The sequence below is a fragment of the Dendrobates tinctorius genome, unplaced genomic scaffold, assembly GCF_039654945.1.
Source record: "Dendrobates tinctorius isolate UK_male_01 unplaced genomic scaffold, ASM3965494v1 ptg000003l, whole genome shotgun sequence".
Taxonomy (NCBI): domain Eukaryota; kingdom Metazoa; phylum Chordata; class Amphibia; order Anura; family Dendrobatidae; genus Dendrobates; species Dendrobates tinctorius.
The window spans coordinates 81,615,555-81,635,264 of record NW_027361671.1 but is presented as its reverse complement, the minus strand read 5'-3'; the positions used below and the strand labels follow the sequence as shown (position 1 = coordinate 81,635,264).

Here is a 19,710-nt window from a genome sequence, read left to right as displayed (position 1 = left end):
TTGGGGTCGTACTTGATTCTGTGTTTTCATTCACCCCTCCACATTTGATCACTGGCTCGCTCTTATTACCTGCACCTGAAAAACATTTCTAGAATTCGACCCTTTCTTACTTTCGACTCAGCAAAAACTCTCACTGTTTCCCTTATTCATTCTCGTCTGGACTATTATAACTCTCTACTAATTGGTCTCCCTCTTACAAAACTCTCCCCTCTCCAATCTGTCTTGAATACTGCAGCCAGGATCATATTTCTCACCAATCGTTACACCGATGCCTCTACCTTGTACCAGTCATTACACTGGTTACCCATCCACCCATTCCACTGGTTACCCATCCACTCCAGAATCCAGTACAAACTCCATGGCTCAGCACCACCCTACGTCTCCTCCCTCATCTCAGTCTACCACCCTACCTGTGCCCTCCATTCTGCTGATGACCTGAGGTTAACATCCTCAATAATCAGAACCTCCTACTCCTGTCTCCAAGACTTTTGACATGCTGTGCCTATTCTTTGGAATGCACTACCCAGATTATTACGATTAATCCCCAATCCCCACAGTTTTAAACGTGCCCTAAAAATGCATTTGTTCAGACTGGCCTACCATCTCAACACATTAACCTAACTACTCCATGTTACCCATTCAAAATTTTTACCATAACACCATAACCAGGTTCCTCACATCATGTTCTCACATGCTTTATGCATTTTATAGCCTTCTGTGTCTGTATTGTTACATACTTAGGCTGATAACCGGTTCAAACAGCATTACATGAACACCCGATTCTCACAATTTGGCTGGTCCGAACAACAAAAGCAATTGTTGCCATCCACTGTAAGCTTGCGAGCAGGGCCCTCATTCCTCTTGGTATCTGTTTTGATCTACGTGTTATTGTTATGCTGTAATGTCAGTTGTCTTTACAAGTCCCTTCTAAAATGTAAAGTGCTGTGGAATATGTTGGCGCTATAGAAGTAAAATTATATATATATATATATATATATATATATATATATATACATACAGTAAATTGTTGTAATGTTAATGTAGGAGTAGCATTTCTCCTTGTGGAGAGTGATAAGCCAAGCCTGGCATGTCAAAGTGAGCAGACTTACACTATATGCCATGCATGCTCCTCTGGGAAATTAAATATGAAAATTGCCTCTTCAGAGAGGAAGAAGACTTGAACTCCAGTGCCACAGATTGAAAGTAGCAATCCTAAATGTCAAATCCTAAAAGTTTGGCCTTTATCCTAAGTCATATGACAAGGCTCGTTATAGGGTTGATATTGACTTTAAGAATTGCTACTTCCAAAAGGTGGCACTAGAGTTCAAGTTCTCATTCTCTTTGAAGAGGCAATTTGCATAGCTAACCTTCATGTAATGGGAGATAACATCATGGGCAGAGAATGTATTGACGTTTAAACTTGGTTTTCAGTGTGATCATGTCTTGGGTGTTGGCTCCCTGACTACATATTCATATATATATAATATAATAGCTTTACTTGCTTCCATCTGTGATGTAATTTAAATGACTGTCCCATTGGAATTTTTTGTCTCATTTCCTTACTACATACAGAAACATACAGCTAAATGTCAGTGGAAGTCAGTTAAGAAAAAGGTCTATGTTATAAATATATGAACAGAAAAATGTAAAAAAATATATATTTTTCTTTTAACTAATAAAATGCCAATAAATGGCACCTAAACCATACTAAGGCCTTATTCAAATATCTTCACACATTTGTTTTTTATGTATGTGCTCTATCCATGGTTTTCACAGGTAGAACATGTAATCAGTGTAATTTATAGCCATACAAGTCTCAGGGTGTGTAAAAATAAGAGTAGGACCAGACTGGACATTTGGTGATTCTGGTAAACGCCAGATGGGTATTCACGGCAGAGGACCACATTGGACATGACTCTTTGAACAGTATCATGATCTCAGACCACCAATACTGTAGCAGAACAGAGAGCCAACTGTTGCTTACTCAGGCAGGCTGCAAGCTGCATCTGGCCTGTGGCTTGCAAGAATCTGGCATCAATCAGGGGATGTCAGGATTAGAGATGAGTGAATATGTTTGGAAAACATGTGCAGGCCCATCTGAAGTTTGCCAATGAACACCTGGATGATTCTGTAAATGACTGGGAGAATGTGCTGTGGTCAGATGAGACAAAAATTCATCTCTTTGGCATTAACTCAACTCGCCATGTTTGGAGGAAGAGAAATGTTGCCTATGACCCAAATAACATTGTCCCCACTGTCAAGCATGGAGGTGGAAACATTATGTTTTGGGGTGTTTCTCTGCTAAGAGCACAGGACTACTTCACCGCATCAATGGGAGAATGGATGGAGCCATGTACCGTAAAATCCTGAGTGACAACCTCCTTCCCTCTGCCAGGACTTTAAAAATGGGTCGTGGCTGGGTCTTCCAGCAAGATAATGACCCAAAACATACAGCCAAGGCAACAAAAGAGTGGCTCAAAAAGAAGCACATTAAGGTCATGGAGTGGCCTAGCCAGTCTCCAGACATTAATCCCATAGAAAACTTATGGACGGAGTTGAAGCTCTGAGTTGTCCAGCAACAGCCTCAAAATCTTAATGATTTAGAGACGATCTGCAAAGGGAAGTGGACCAAAATTCCTCCTGACATGTGTGCAAAACTCATCATCAACTACAAAAAAAGTCTGAATGCTGTGCTTGCTAACAAGGGTTTTGCCACCAAGTATTAAGTCTTGTTTGCCAGAGGGATCAAATACATATTTCCCACTGCAAAATGCAAATAAATTTATATAATTTGTACAATGTGACTTTCTGGATTTTATTTTTGATATTCTATCACTCAATGTTAAAATTAACCTACCCTAAAAAATTATAGACTTGTTCAAGTCTTTGTCAGTGGGCAAACTTACAAAATCAGTAAGGGATCAAATAATTATTTCCTTCACTGTACTCGTTACTCAAAACGAGCATCCGAGCATTAGGAATTGCTTGGTTCGAGTAATGAGCATCCAAGAATTTTAGTGCTCGCTCATCCCTAAATATTATATATTATACAATATTGCACCACCTGCAATGGCCCAGAGGCTGCAGTTGGATAGCATATCACCGCTCCAAGTGGGAGCAGAGTGAGGAATTATAAGACTGGGATGTTAGTATCACTGGGGTGTTACTATCATAAGGAGAAACATTGGAGGTGTCAGTATGGCATGGAGACATTTTGGAGGAGGATTCTTCATCTAAATTAGGCACACTGGAAAGTCATTAGCAAAAGGAGACATACTGCGAGGTCATTATAATTAGGAGGTGCACTGGGGGAGTCAGTATCATAAGGAGAAGCATTGGAAGCAATTATCAAAAGAAATGCAGACATACTGGGAGGGGAACTTTATAATAAGGAAGCACACTGGTGTGGCCATTGTCATAAGTTTGGAAGTTAACGTAAAAGAATGGCAGGCACAAGAGGTGCCTTATCATGAGAAGTAACAATGTTGTCATTATAAGGAGGCATATTGGGGGTTAATATGATAAGGAGGTGTAGGGGTATACTATAATATTGCTATACCTTTCCTTTCTTGTTTGTGCCAGTGCCGTATGTTATAAGGTATTATAAGTGTATGTATTATTGTTTCTATATAATGGTACTGCTACACTATTATGTGTATTACTGTTTCTATATAATGGCACTGCTACACTGTTATGTGTATTACCATTTCATTCTAAATGTATATTTAATAAGATGTTCCTTTGTGCTGCTATGTATAGGGTAAGTGCAGTTATGTTATTGGCCACTAGATGGAGGCATCATAGTAAACGTAGTTAGAGTTAGGCTGTAGCTTAGTATAGGAAATGGTAAACTACAGGAGGGGCTGCTGTGTAGTAAGTAAGTGCACAGTGTTAGGAGAGGGAGAAGGGCTCAAGTGCCCAAACCATCCACATGGGTTATAGGGCCAGGATGCCACAGCAGACCTGTAATGTGAAAAAAGCCCAGCCATCTGGGGATCCTTAGGACAGAAGCACCGTATTAATTATCAGTGTTGCAGCAGTTTGGAAGAAAAGAAAGAAAGCGGTCCGGGAAGAGTACGGGGTGCAAATTGTCTATTATGTAGCAGGTCATTGTGAGGGCAGATGCCCTTCAATCCGGGGCAAAACGGATGAGGGGACCCCAAATACAGTAAGTCTGTACAAGGAGAATGCTGCGGTACTGCCAAAGGCGCCATTACCAGTAATGTACTGGAGAATGTGGCAAGTAGTGTAGGGAAAGATGAAGATACATGTGATGTGCAACCTGTGGTTAGTGCTGTGAAATACTTGGATGATAATAATAATTTTATTTTTATATAGCGCTAACATATTCCACAGCGCTTTACAGTTTGCACACATTATCATCACTGTCCTCGATGGGGCTCACAATCTAAATTCCCTATCAGTATGTCTTTGGATGTGCTGATAAATGGAAACAGTAAAGAAACAGTTTCAAGTTGAAATGGATTGTCTCAATTCTTGCGAAATCTGCCTACTTTACATTCCTCATATCTTCCTTATCCCCAGGGCCGGCCCGAGAGATTACGGCGCCCTAGGCGAAACTATTTTGTTGCGCCCCTACTATTCTTGGCAGCAGATGAAAACTTGGGATATAAATTTAGGAGCAAAATAAACCACAACAATGATTAATTAACTCTCTCCTAACTCTTTAATCTTCTGAGAAGTTGTATAGGACAAATATATACAAAGTAATCAATAACACAAAACAAAAACGACCATAGGTAATTAAAATTTTTGTTTCATTGCCTTTTTTTTTTAAAAGGATGACACTAAGTCACCGAGATTAATTTGTTTAGCAACTTCAGATTCTATCGAAATTGTTGCCAACCCAACCAACCTCTCTTGCATCATATTTGCCCTTAAACATGTTTTAATTAGCTTTAGTTTTGAGAAGCTTCTCTCTCCTGAGGCCACGGACGCAGGCAGAGTTAAAAGAATTCTTAGAGCCACCACCAGGTTGGGGACACTTTCTTTCAAGTCAGATTTAAGCAAAAGTTCAAGAACGTCTTTTGGTGATGAATCTTCTTATTTTTTCTCTGGCGCCCCCTTTGGGTCGGCGCCCTAGGCGGCCGCCTAGTTCGCCTATACGTTCGGGCCGGCCCTGCTTATCCCACAACCCCAAACAGTTGTTCAACACTTTTAACTCCCTCCTCCACCCACCACTTCCCCATCCGACCTCCCTAATCTCTGCCATGGACTTTCCCATGCACTAAAAATATAAGATAGACCAAACAAGGCAAGTCTTTGTTGTCCGACCACCACAACCCCTTTGTATGCCAGACCATTGCCCTTACCCCATAACTTCCCTCTACAAAATCACTGAAGGAGAGCTTGCTCATCTCTCCAAATCACAGCTCACCACTTGTGCACTTGACCTCATCCCATCCCACCTTCTGCCCCAACCTCATCACTACACTTATTTCATCCCTAACCGATCTCTTCAATCTATCACTAACTTCTGGTACATTCCCCTCTGCTTTCAAACATGCCACAATCACACCTATCCTGAGAAAGCCATCCCTTGACCTAAGCGTTATGTCCAGCTATTGCCCCATATCTTTGCTTCCATTTGCTTCCAAACTCCTTGAGCAGCCCGTTCACGCTGAACTTTCCTCTCATCTTGCATCTAACTAGCTCTTCGACAACCTGCAATCTGGCTTCTGTCCCCACCATTCCACTGAGACTGCCCTGACCAAACTTACGAACGACTTACTTACAGCCAAAGCTAACAGACAATTCGCTACACTCCTCCTTCTAGACCTGTTCTCTGACTTCGACGCAGTTGACCACTGCCTCCTACTTCAGATCCTCTCTACCTTTGGTGTCAAAGATATTGCCCTGTCCTGGATCTCCTCATACTTTACCAACTGCACATTTAGCGTATCCTACTCCCACACCAACTCTTCAACTTAACCCCTCTCTTTTGGTGTCCCTTAAGGCTCTGCCCTAGGTCTCCTTCCCTTCTCAATCTATACCCTTGGCGTAGGACAACTTATAAAGTCCTATGGCTTCCAGTACCATCTATATGCTGATGAAACTCAGATCTACCTCTTGTCACCTCTCTGCTCTCCAGAATCCCAGAATGTCTGTCAGCCATATCCTCCTTTCTTCTCTCGCTACCTTAAACTCAATATGGACAAATCTGAACTAATTATCTTTTCTCCATCGCGCATACCTTCCCTACCTGATTTATCTATCACAATAAATGAATCCACACTTTCCCCTGTCCCGGTAATCCACTGCCTCGGAGTAACCCTTGACTCTACCCTGTCCTTCAAACCACACATCCAAGCTCTCGCCACCTCCTGTTGCCTCCAGCTCAAAAATATTTCCAGAATCTGTCCTTTCCTCAATCCTCACTCTACCAAAATGCTTGTGCATGCCCTAATCATCTCCCGCCTCGACTACTGCAACAGCCTCCTCTGTGTCCTATCTTCTAACACTTGAGCAAAAAACACAATTTGAGCGGGCACCATCCATTAATATAAGGACCTTGAGGAAGACACATTAGGTGTCGATACGCGTGGGTCTTAGCACCTACACAGTCTGGCTCATGTCTTGCATATTTTACTGTGTATCTGACCTAGTGACGACTGACTTAGCAGTGGTGGGGTAAAGTATAGAGACCTATTGTATGGCGTCTTGAGTATTTATGACTCACTATTGTTGGAGTATTTATTCTTTTTCACCTTAGCGATTTTTTCTCGTTGTACCACTGGTATAAGATATTTAATGTTGTAAAGTTTATATGCTATTGGATACTCTAATGAATTTGTTGTGCATCAGTATCTGTACTTAAGTCTGTTAAACAGCATGCATATATTAGACATATATCATTTGGTTGTCTGATACATGTGCCAATAGATGTGACTGTGTGGGTTCTTTCTGAGTATTTTACTCTTATATATTTGGACCCAAATCCTATGCCCTCCTTTGTTTGGGATTTTAAATGTTTTTAAAAATTTGTGTGTGGTGTTTACAATAAATATTGTCATATTTTGAACTAAATTTATTAATGTGGTGATCCCAATTCTGTGATGCATTTACTTTCCTCTGGTTTGGTTGCTACCTTCTAACACTCTCGCACCCCTCCAGTCTGTCCTTAACTCTGCTGCCTGAATAATTAATCTCTCTCCTTGGTACACTCCTGCTTCCCCTCTTTGTAAATCCCTTCACTGGCTCCCAATTTCCCAGCGTATCCAGTTTAAACTACTAACAAAGCCAGACATAACCTTTCTCCTCTGCCTCTGTATATTTCTAAACTAATCTCTCAATATCTTCCCTCACATAATCTCCGGTCCTCACAAGACCTCCTTCTCTCCTCCACGCTTATTTGCTCCTCACCCAATCGCCTCCAAGACTTCTCCCGAATATCCCCATCATCTGGAATTCTGTGCCCCAACACGTCCGGTTATCCACCACATTTGGATCCTTCAAACGGAATCTGAAAACCCATCTCTTCAAAAAACTTACAACCTGTAATGACCACACGGTCACCTCAACACCTTCGGAGCTACTGCAACCCCCGACCTACTGTCTCCTTCAACATAATCCTGTAGAATGTAAGCCTGCAAGGGCAGGGTCCTCTTCCCTCTGCATCAGTTTCTCATTGTTAGTTTTGTTTGCTATAAGTGATATTTGTATCTTGATGTAACCCCTTCTAATGTACAGCACCATGGAATTAATGATGCTATATAAATAAATAATAATAATTTAAGGTGCCCCAGTCTCCAGCAGCTGTTCCCTAATGATGTGGCCTCAATAAGCTGAAGCATTGTCATCTATTAAAATGAAATTAGGCCTGTGTTGTTCATGCAGAAGCACAGTGACTGGAAAAATGATGTTATTCAAGTAGTAGGGGCTTTTCACTGTACTATTCAGAAAGTGCAATGCAGTTCTGTATTGACTAGACATACTTGCCCTCACTGTAACACCACCACCACCAAAGGCTAGTCTGGTAACAACAGTGGTTGATGCATAGCGCTCTCCTTGATATTTCCAACATTACTGGCAGTCATCATTTCTGCTCAGCATGAATCAACTTTCATTAGTGAAGAGCACTGAGGTCCACTGGTCCCTCTTGTCCAGTGTAGATGCTCTCTGGTCCATGCAAAACTATGAAACTTGTGCTTGGTGTTATGGTAAGGTACCTTTGCAGGTTATTTATCATGCAGACCACACTGATATAAATGGTTTTGAATGATCGAATGTGACACTTGGGTGCCTCTCACATCCTTTAACCCTTTTACTCCAAGGTGGTTTGCATGGTAATGACCAGGACAATTTTTACCATTCTGACAAGTGTCATTTTTGAGGTCATAACTTTGTAATACTTCAGTGGATCCCACTGATTCTGTGACACCTCCTGACGAAGAAGCGAAACGTGCGTTGGGGTGACAGGGACGCCTGTGTGACTAATACAGATTATGTAAGTGCCCTTACTAGTTTCTCCTTTTATTTGAACATGCTTATCTAGTTAATTGAACATTATTTAATTGCCTACTGAGGTTCTTTACATATAACTAGTAGCACGCTCTGAGATTGAACTTTCTATGCATTTGTATACAGGCTGTGCCTGTTTTGAAGCAAGCATTACAATATATGCTAATTTTTTATTGCTTGGGCAAACGTGTAATATGGCTTCCTGTTTGGACAGCAGTATCCCTGTCATGTGATTTGTTTAATATTGTATTTTTTGGACAATAATTTGTAGCAAATTGTGTATAATAAAATTTGTAACTTTTGGCAATTTAAACTATGCTTTGTTGTGGTTGATTAATGTTAATGAACAGGACAATTTTTACAATTCTGACAAGTGTCATTTTTGAGGTTATAACTTTGTAATACTTCAGTGGATCCCACTGATTCTGTGACATATTGTACTTCATGATATGGGTAAAATTTCTTTGATATAACTTGCATTTATTCGTTGAAAAAATGGAAATTTGGTGAAAATGTGAAACATTTTGCATTGTTCAAATTTGGAATTCTTATGCCCTTAAATCAGAGATTTATCACACAAAGTAGTTAATAAATAACATTTTCCACATGTCTACTGTACATCAGTACAATTTTTTTAAACAAATTTTTTTTGTTAGGAAGGTATAAGGGTTAAAATTTGACCAGCGATTTCTCCTTTTTCCAACAAAATATATAAAACCATTTTTTTAGGAACTATCTCATATTTGAAGTGACTTTGAGGGATCTATATGATAGAAAATACCCAAAACTGACACAATTCTAAAAACTGCACCCATCGAGCTGCTCAAAACCACATTCAAGAAGTTTATTAACCCTTCAGGTGCTTCACAGGAATTTTTAGAATGTAAGAAAAAATGACACTCTGTGCTACTTTAAGCTCAGTGCCATTTTCATTTGAGAATATCCTGCTTGAAGCCTCGCAATGGAAAGGTACTATTGATCAATTATTAGGTGTCGTCTTGGTCTCATAATGTCAAAATGTGAACAGTATGATGTGGACAACTGTTTAAATACCAATTCTAATTGAACCTCAAAATGTATTGGCCGATTCATGGATCAAACATCTGTGTGTTGAATTTTGACAATAAGCTCCTTGTTAGAGAACAGCAAATTGTGCAAAACATCCTGAAACATTGAACAGTTGGACATATGTATTCAAAAGTTTAGAGACGGTCACATTAAGTTCATCTGAGAAGGTTAGAGCGTATTTTCGGTTCATCCTGAAATTTTGCCAGAAAGCCAAATATCCCTAACTTTTTGTGAGTACTGTATATTTGTTGCTGAAGTAATATACACTAGATGCAAAAATGTGTCAACATTAAGTACATTTCCACGGGCAGATTTCTGCCCATAAATGAGCTTTCATCGACTATATCCATGTCAATCAGTGCTCTTTTTAAGGTACTTATGCATGAATTACACAAACCATAGAAGGACAGGATCAGGATGATTGTTAAGATTACCATTCTGAACTAGAAATTAGTCAATTTTAATTTGCCAAATTTGCTCAAATCAGCAGGGACATTTGATTGCATCAAATTTCTTTAATTCAAATTGAATTGCTGGTTAAAAAAAAATGCTTGTTATATTCTGAGCTCTCTTCAGACTCCAAAGCAAAATGGAGGAGAAAAAAAACACTTAAAAAAAGCTCCAGTGTACTCACTTTGTCCCTCACTTGCCTGGGTGCGGCAGCTCCCTGCCTATTGCTCCACCTTGCTCACTCTAGTTCCGTATTTGCCTCCTCTCTCTTCAATATTTGGGCACCTTCAGTGTTACCTAGGCTTCACGTGCCATAATGCCATAGTGGGGCAGTGCTAACGTCTCGACACTGCTTAAGGCTTTCTCAGTGCTGGAGGCACGGAAGATTGAAGACAGAAGAGAAGATAGGAGATGGAAGAAAGGAGCAAACCAGCAATGGACTGGATGAGTATACTGCTTTTTTTAACACTGTCCCTAAAAAGAATCAAGGAAAATGGCAGCTAATCACTATTTTGCTTTAGTCCAGAGAATCAATTTGCTCATCTCTATTCTGTATCCAAACAGCAAGTATACTATCAGCATCACATCTTCTGTTTACACAATGAGTTGTGCTGCCGATAATGAAGATTTAGTGTCCCTTGTAAGCAATCGAATCAGACAATGAACTAGCAAACTGATTGATCAAAGACATGGTTATAAAGTCAGTGATCAGAAATAACTGTGAATGCATTTACCATGGATATAGTTTTCTTACCTAGATAACTGTGTGCTGGAGTTTCCTCTACCACTTTGATTCTTCTCGCTCCTGCTGGTATCACCAGTGCTTCCACATAGCCTGCGCATTACAGGAGAACATATAGATTTACTCGGACTATATTCATAACTAGCTGAAGAGCCCGGCGTTGCCTGGGCATAGAAACCAACTGTGGTTAGTTATAACAAATTATAATGATTATATTGCACATAAAAACATTTCCCATCATATATTCAACAATATAGATTTGCAACACAAATTAACTAAATGATTACCCAAGTATTGATAGTTTTTTATTTTCAGCTTATTCAAGAGCCTTTTGATAAACAACAACATGTTTGGTATTTCCTTTCGGTGCAAAGAGGAGCAGATTTTTGGCAGTTCCAACTCTTGAACAGACCACGTAAAGTTGACCATGAGAAAAGCATGGAGATTGCAAATCGATCCCTACTACTTTCAAGGACTGTCCCTGAGCATTGTTAATGGACATTGCAAATAGCAGTTGAACTGGAAACTGGAGGCGTTTAAAATAAAAAAACAAATCAAATGGAATGAGTGGAATTCTTGGAATGAAAATGTCCTCTCCTTTGGCACATCCTGTTTCTGAGCTGTGTACCTAATCCTCTCCTGTGTGATACTTACTGCTGAGCTGTGTATCTAATCCTATTGTGTGTTACTGACAGCCCAGCCGTGTATCTAATCCTATCCTGTGTGATACTGACTGCTGAGCAGTGTATCTAATCCTATCCTGTGTGATATCGTCTGCTGAGCCGTGTATCTAACCCTATCCTGTGTGATACTGACTGCTGAGCCGTGTACCTAATCCTATCATTTGTGTTACTGACTGCTCTGCTGTGTATCAAATCCTATCCTGTGTGATAATGTCTGCTGAGCTGTGTACCTAATCCTCTCTTGTGTGATACTTACTGCGGAGCTGTGTATCTAATCCTATCGTGTGTTACTGACTGCTCAGCCGTGTATCTAATCCTATCCTGTGTGATACTGACTGCTGAGCTGTGTATCTAATCCTATCCTGTGTGATACTGACTGCTGAGCTATGTATCTAATCCTTTCCTGTGTGATACTGACTGCTGAGCCATGTGTCTAATCCTCTCCTGTGTGATACTGACTTCTGAGCTGTGTATCTAATCCTATCCTGTGTGATACTGACTGCTGAGCCGTGTATCTAATCCTATCCTGTGTGACTCTGACTGCTGAGCAGTGTATCTTATCCTATCCTGTGTGATACGGTCTGCTGAGCCATGTATCTAACCCTATCCTGTGTGATACTGACTGCTGAGCCATGTACCTAATCCTATCATGTGTGTTACTGACTGCTCAGCCGTGTATCTAATCCTATCCTGTGTGATACTGACTGCTCAGCCGTGTATCTATTCCTATCCTGTGTGATACTGACTGCTGAGCTGTGTATCTAATCCCATCCTGTGTGATACTGACTGCTGAGCTGTGTATCTAATCCTATCCTGTGTGATACTGACTGCTGAGCCATGTGTCTAATCCTCTCCTGTGTGATACTGACTGCTGAGCTGTGTATCTAGTCCTATCCTGTGTGATACTGACTGCTGAGCTGTGTATCTAATCCTATCATGTGTGATACTGACTGCTGAGCAGTGTATCTTATCATATCCTGTGTGATACCATCTGCTGAGCCATGTATCTAACCCTATCCTGTGTGATACTGACTGCTAAGCCATGTACCTAATCCTATCATGTGTGTTACTGACTGCTCAGCCGTGTATCTAATCCTATTCTGTGTGAGACTGTCTGCTGAGCCGTGTATCTAATACTATTCTGTGGGATACTGTCTGCTGAGCCGTGTATCTATTCCTATCCTGTGTGATACTGACTGCTGAGCTATGTATCTAATCCTATCCTGTGTGATACTGACTGCTGAGCTGTGTATCTAATCCTATCCTGTGTGATACTGACTGTTGAGCTGTGTATCTAATCCTATCCTATGTGATACTGACTGCTGAGCCATGTGCCTAATCCTCTCTTGTGTGATACTTACTGCGGAGCTGTGTATCTAATCCTATTGTGTGTTACTGACTGCTCAGCCTTGTATCTAATCCTATTCTGTGTGATACTGACTGCTGAGCTGTGTATCTAATCCTATCCTGTGTGATACTGACTGCTGAGCCATGTGTCTAATCCTCTCCTGTGTGATACTGACTGCTGAGCTGTGTATCTTATCCTATCCTGTGTGATACCGTCTGCTGAGCCATGTATCTAACCCTATCCTGTGTGATACTGACTGCTGAGCCGTGTACCTAATCCTATCATGTGTGTTACTGACTGCTCAGCCGTGTATCTAATCCTATCCTGTGTGATACTGACTGCTGAGCCGTGTATCTATTCCTATCCTGTGTGATACTGACTGCTGAGCTGTGTATCTAAACCCATCCTGTGTGATACTGACTGCTGAGCTGTGTACCTAATCCTATCCTGTGTGATACTGACTGCTGAGCTGTGTATCTATTCCTATCCTGTGTGATACTGACTGCTGAGCTGTGTATCTAATCCCATCCTGTGTGATACTGACTGCTGAGCCATGTATCTAATCCCATCCTGTGTGATACTGACTGCTGAGCTGTGTATCTATTCCTATCCTGTGTGATACTGACTGCTGAGCCATGTGTCTAATCCTCTCCTGTTTGATACTGACAGCGGAGCCATGTGTCTAATCCTCTCCTGTGTGATACTGACTGCTGAGCTGTGTATCTAATCCTATCATGTGTGATACTGACTGCTGAGCAGTGTATCTTATCATATCCTGTGTGATACCATCTACTGAGCCATGTATCTAACCCTATCCTGTGTGATTCTGACTGCTAAGCCATGTACCTAATCCTATCATGTGTGTTACTGGCTGCTCAGCCGTGTATCTAATCCTATCCTGTGTGATACTGTCTGCTGAGCCGTGTATCTAATACTATTCTGTGTGATACTGACTGCTGAGCTGTGTATCTATTCCTATCCTGTGTGATACTGACAGCAGAGCTGTGTATCTAATCCTATCCTGTGTGATACTGACTGTTGAGCTGTGTATCTAATCCTATCCTGTGTGATACTGACTGCTGAGCTGTGTATCTAATTCTATCCTGTGTGATACTGACTGTGGAGCTGTGTATCTAATCCTATCCTGTGTGATACTGACTGCTGAGCTGTGTATCTAATACTATTCTGTGTGATACTGACTGCTGAGCTGTGTATCTAATTCTATCCTGTGTGATACTGACTGTTGAGCTGTGTATCTAATCCTATCCTGTGTGATACTGACTGCTGAGCTGTGTATCTAATCCTACCCTGTGTGATACTGACTGCTGAGCTGTGTATCTAATCCTATCCTGTGTGATACTGGGCTCCCCCTGTAGTCTGTGTCAGAGGGTGGTCTGTGTTGGTACGATAATAAATTGTGTTATTTCCAGCTTTACAGAAGGATCATAACACCATAGAAATGATAAGAGTAATAGGGCAAATTTTTTGGTGACTTGGAATGCGCGGGGTTAAAATTTCACCTCACAACAGAGCCTATGACGCTCTCGGGGTCCAGACGTGTGACTGTGCAAAATTTTGTGGCAGTAGCTGCGATGGTGCAGATGCCAATCCCGGACATACACACATACATTCAGCTTTATAAGATTAACCCCTTCCTGACATGAGACGTACTATCCCATCCACGGTACCCGGGCCCATATGACCGGGGACGGGATAGTACGTCTACCGCGATCAGCGGCGCCCACGTGGTGAGCGCCGCTGATCGCGGCCGGGTGTCAGCTGATTATCACAGCTGACACCCGGCACAATGTGTCAGGGGCGGTCACGGACCGCCCCCGACACATTAACCCCTTGCACACCGCGATCAAACGCGATCGCGGTGTACCGGGAGTTAAAGGGAAGCATCGGCAGGGAGGGGGCTCCCTCCGTGCTTCCCTGAGCCCCCCACGGCAGCGCAATGTGCAGCGCTGCTGCGGGGGGCTCCTATCCTCCAGGCCCCCGAATCCAAGATGGCGACGGGGGCCTTCGGGGGCCTGGGGAAGCTGGCTTCCTCAGTGCCTGCAAAGCGCAGGCATGAGGAAGCCTTGTGCACTGCCTGTGACAGATTGCTGATCTGTCACAGTGATCTGTGATGTGACAGATCAGCGATCTGTCACAGGACAGTGATGTCCCACCTGGGACTATGTAATAAAGTAAAAAAAAATTAAAAAAAAAGTGTAAAAATAAATTAAAAAAAATCGCCAAATAAATTAGTAAAAAAAAAAAAAAAATATTCCCCAATAAATTCATTTTTTTAAAATAATAAAAAAAAAACAATAAAAGTACACATATTAGGTATCGCCGCGTCCGTAACGACCTGCCCTATAAAACTGTCCCATTAGTTAACCCCTTTAGCGAACCCCTTAAAAAATAAAAATAAAAAACGAAGCAAAAAATAATGATTTATTATCATACCGCCAAACAAAAAGTGCAATAACGCGAGATCAAAAAGACGCATATAAATATCCATGGTACCGCTGAAAACGGCATCTTGTCCCGCAAAAAACAAGCCGCCACACAGCATCATCAGCAAAAAAATAAAAAAGTTATAACTCGCAGAATAAAGCGATGCAAAAATAATTATTTTTTATATAAAATAGTTTTCATTGCATAAAACCGACAAAAACATAAAAAAACGACCTAAATGAGGTATCGCTGTAACCGTACTGACCCGAAGAATAAAACCGCTTTATCAATTTTACCGCACGCGGAACGGTGTAAACGCACCCCCCCCAAAAGAAATTCATGAAACGCTGGTTTTTGTTCATTCTGCGTCCCAAAAATCGGAATAAAAAGCGATCAAAAAATTTCACGTGCCCGAAAATGGTACCAATAAAAACGTCAACTCGTCCCGCAAAAAATAAGACCTCACATGACTCGGTGGGTCAAAATACGGAAAAATTATAGCTCTCAATATGTGGTGATGCAAAAACTATTTTTACAATAAAAAGCATCTTTTAGCGTGCGACAGCCGCCAAACATAAAAACCGCCATAAATAGTAAATCAAACCCCCCGTTATCACCCCTTTAGTTAGGGAAAAATAATAAAATAAAAAAAATGTATTTATTTCCATTTTTCCATTAGGGTTAGGGCTAGGGTTAGGGCTAGGGGTGTGTTGGGGTAGGGTTAGGGTTAGGGCTAGGGTTAGGGTTAGGGCTAGGGTTAGGGTCAGGGGCTCTCCAAATGCAACATGGTGTCTGATCTCAATTCCAGCCAATTCTGAGTTGAAAAAGTCAAATGGTGCTCCTTCCCTTCCAAGCTCTGCTATGCGCCCAAACAGTGTTTTACCCCCTCATGTAGGGTATCAGCCTACTCAGGACAAATTGCAAAACAATTTTTGGGGTCCAATTTCTCCTGTTACCCTTAGGAAAATAAAAAATTGGGGGCAAAAATATCATTTTTGTGGAAAAAAAATGATTTTTTTATTTTCACGTCCGAGTGTTATAAACTTCTGTGAAGCACTTGGGGGTTCAAAGTGCTCACCACACATCTAGATAAGTTCCGTGGGGGGTCTAGTGTCCAAAATGGGGTCACTTGTGGGGAGTTTCAATAGTTTAGGTACATCAGGGGCTCTCCAAACGCACATGACACCCGCAGACCATTCCATCAAAGTCTGCGTTCCAAAACGTCACTGCTTCCCTTCCGAGCCCCGACGTGTGTCCATACAGTAGTTTTCTCCCACATATGGGGTGTCAGCGTACTCAGGACAAATTGGACAACAACTTTTGGGGTCCAATTTCTCCTGGTACCCTTGGGAAAATAAAAAAAATGGTGACTAAAAGATCATGTTTGTGGAAAAAATACGAATTTTTTATTTTCACGCCCGGGCGTTGTAAACTTCTGTGAAGCACTGGGGGGGTCAAAGTGCTCACCACACATCTAGATAAGTTCCTTGGGGGGTCTAGTTTACAAAATGGTGTCATTTGTGGGGGGTTTCCACTGTTTAGGTACATTAGGGGCTCTCCAAAGGCAACATGACACCCGCAGACCATTCCATCAAAGTCTGCATTCCAAAACGTCACTACTTCCCTTCCGAGCCCTGACGTGTGCCCATACAGTAGTTTTCTCCCACATATGGGGTAGCAGCGTACTCAGGACAAATTGGAAAACAACTTTTGGGGTCCAATTTCTCCTGGTACCCTTGGGAAAATAAAAAAATGGTGACTAAAAGATCATGTTTGTGGAAAAAATACGAATTTTTTATTTTCACGCCCGGGCGTTGTAAACTTCTGTGAAGCACTGGGGGGGTCAAAGTGCTAACCACACATCTAGATAAGTTCCTTGGGGGGTCTAGTTTACAAAATGGTGTCATTTGTGGGGGGTTTCCACTGTTTAGGTACATTAGGGGCTCTCCAAAGGCAATATCACACCCGCAGACCATTCCATCAAAGTCTGCATTCCAAAACGTCACTACTTCCCTTCCGAGCCCCGACGTGTGCCCATACAGTAGTTTTCTCCCACATATGGGGTATCAGCATACTCAGGACAAATTGGACAACAACTTTTGGTGTCCAATTTCTCCTGGTACCCTTGGGAAAATAAAAAAATGGTGACTAAAAGATCATGTTTGTGGAAAAAATACGAATTTTTTATTTTCACGCCCGGGCGTTGTAAACTTCTGTGAAGCACTGGGGGGGTCAAAGTGCTCACCACACATCTAGATAAGTTCCTTAGGGGGTCTAGTTTCCAAAATGGTGTCATTTGTGGGGGGTTCCACTGTTTTGGTACATCAGGAGTTTTCCAAACGCGACATGGTGTCCGATCTCAATTCCAGCCAAAAACGTCAAATGGCGCTGCTTCCCTTCCGAGCTCTGCCATGCCCCCAAATAGTGGTTTACCCCCACATGTGGGGTATCAGCGTACTCAGGACAAATTGCACAATAACTTTTAGGGTCCTGTTACCCTTGGAAAAATAAGAATTGAGGGTGAAAAGATCATTTTTGTGGAAAAAATATGATTTTTTAATTGTATGGCTTTATGTTATAAACTTCTGTGAAGCCCATGGGGGTTCAAAGTTCTCACCACACATCTAGATAAGTTCCTTAGGGTGTCTAGTTTCCAAAATGGTGTCATTTGTGGGGGGTTTCCACTGTTTTGGTACATCAGGGGTTTTCCAAACGCGACATGGTGTCCGATCTCAATTCCAGCCAAAAACGTCAAATGGCGCTGCTTCCCTTCCGAGCTCTGCCATGCGCCCAAATAGTGGTTTACCCCCACATGTGGGGTATCAGCGTACTCAGGACAAATTGCACAATAACTTTTAGGGTCCTGTTACCCTTGGAAAAATAAGAATTGAGGGTGAAAAGATCATTTTTGTTGAAAAAATATGATTTTTTAATTGTATGGCTTTATGTTATAAACTTCTGTGAAGCCCATGGGGGTTCAAAGTTCTCACCACACATCTAGATAAGTTCCTTAGGGGGTCTAGTTTCCAAAATGGTGTCATTTGTGGGGGGTTTCCACTGTTTTGGTACATCAGGGGTTTTCCAAACGCGACATGGTGTCCGATCTCAATTCCAGCCAAAAACGTCAAATGGCGCTGCTTCCCTTCTGAGCTCTGCCATGCGCCCAAATAGTGGTTTACCCCCACATGTGGGGTATCAGCGTACTCAGGACAAATTGCACAATAACTTTTAGGGTCCTGTTACCCTTGGGAAAATAAAAATTGGGGTGAAAAGATCATTTTTGTGGAAAAAATATGATTTTTTAATTGTACCGCTGTACGTTATAAACTTCTGTAAAGCCCTTGTGGGTTCAAAGTTGTCACCACATATCTAGATAAGTTCCTTGGGGGGTCTAGTTTCCAAAATGGGGTCACTTGTGGGGGTTTCCACTGTTTAGGCACATCAGGGGCTCTCCAAAACGTGACATGGCGTCCAATCTCAATTCCAGCCAATTTTGCATTGAAAAAGTCAAACGGCGCTCCTTCCATTCTGAGCTCTGCCATGCGCCGAAACAGTCGTTCCCCCCCACATATCAGGTATCTGCATACTCAGGACAAATTGCACAATAACTTTTGCAGTTCAATTTCTCCTGTTACCCTTGGTAAAATAAAAAAAATTGAACCTGAAGTATTTTTTTATGAAAAAAAGTTAGATGTTCATTTTTTTTTAAATATTCAAAAAAATTCCTGTGACGCACCTAAAGGGTTAATAAACTTCTTGAATGTGGTTTTGAGCACCTTAAGGGGTGCAGTTTTTAGAATGGTGTCACTTTTGGGTATTTTCTTTCATATAGACCCCTCAAAGTGGCTTCAAATGTGATGTGGTCCTAAAAATAAAATGGTATTGTAAAAATGAGAAATCGCTGGTCAACTTTTAACCCTTATAACTTCCTAACAAAAAAAAATTTTGGTTCCAAAATTGTGCTGATGTAAAGTAAACATGTGGGAAATGTTAGTTATCAAGTTTTTTGTGTGCCGTATCTCTGTGATTTAAGGGCATAAAAATTCAAAGTTGGAAAATTGCGAAATTTTCAAAATTTTCGCCAAATTTCCGTTTTTCTCACAAATAAACGCAAGTTATTTGAATGAAATTTTACCACTAACATGAAGTACAATATGTCACGAGAAAACAATGTCAGAATCACCGGGATCCATGGAAGCGTTCGAGAGTTATGACCTCATAAAGGTACAGTGGTCAGAATTGTAAAAATTGGCCCGGTCATGAACGTGCAAACCACCCTTGGGGGTGAAGGGGTTAATATGTATTTTATATTGTTTATCCAGCATATATCAACTTCTCACTCCTCAGCATTGAAGTTGCAACACCAAAAAGGAAAAGTCATAGAATTATGGAAATCACAGACCTGATATTTAAATGATGAAAAATTGAAAACAAAATTTTGAAACGCACATCAGGTGTGTTTGGTGTGTGAGCTACCACACTTTGGCTACTAT

At 41.4% G+C, this 19,710-nt stretch overlaps 1 protein-coding gene across 1 annotated transcript in view; it reads right to left on the bottom strand.

Moving 5' to 3' along the window:
• Positions 1-19,710, bottom strand: part of ADAMTS19 (ADAM metallopeptidase with thrombospondin type 1 motif 19) — a 444,363-nt gene that overhangs the window by 52,995 nt on the left and 371,658 nt on the right. Inside the window, exon 16 of the mRNA XM_073557745.1 lies at positions 10,754-10,834. Within this exon, the coding sequence (XP_073413846.1) occupies positions 10,754-10,834 (81 nt within the window). The remainder of the gene's footprint in view (positions 1-10,753; positions 10,835-19,710) is intronic.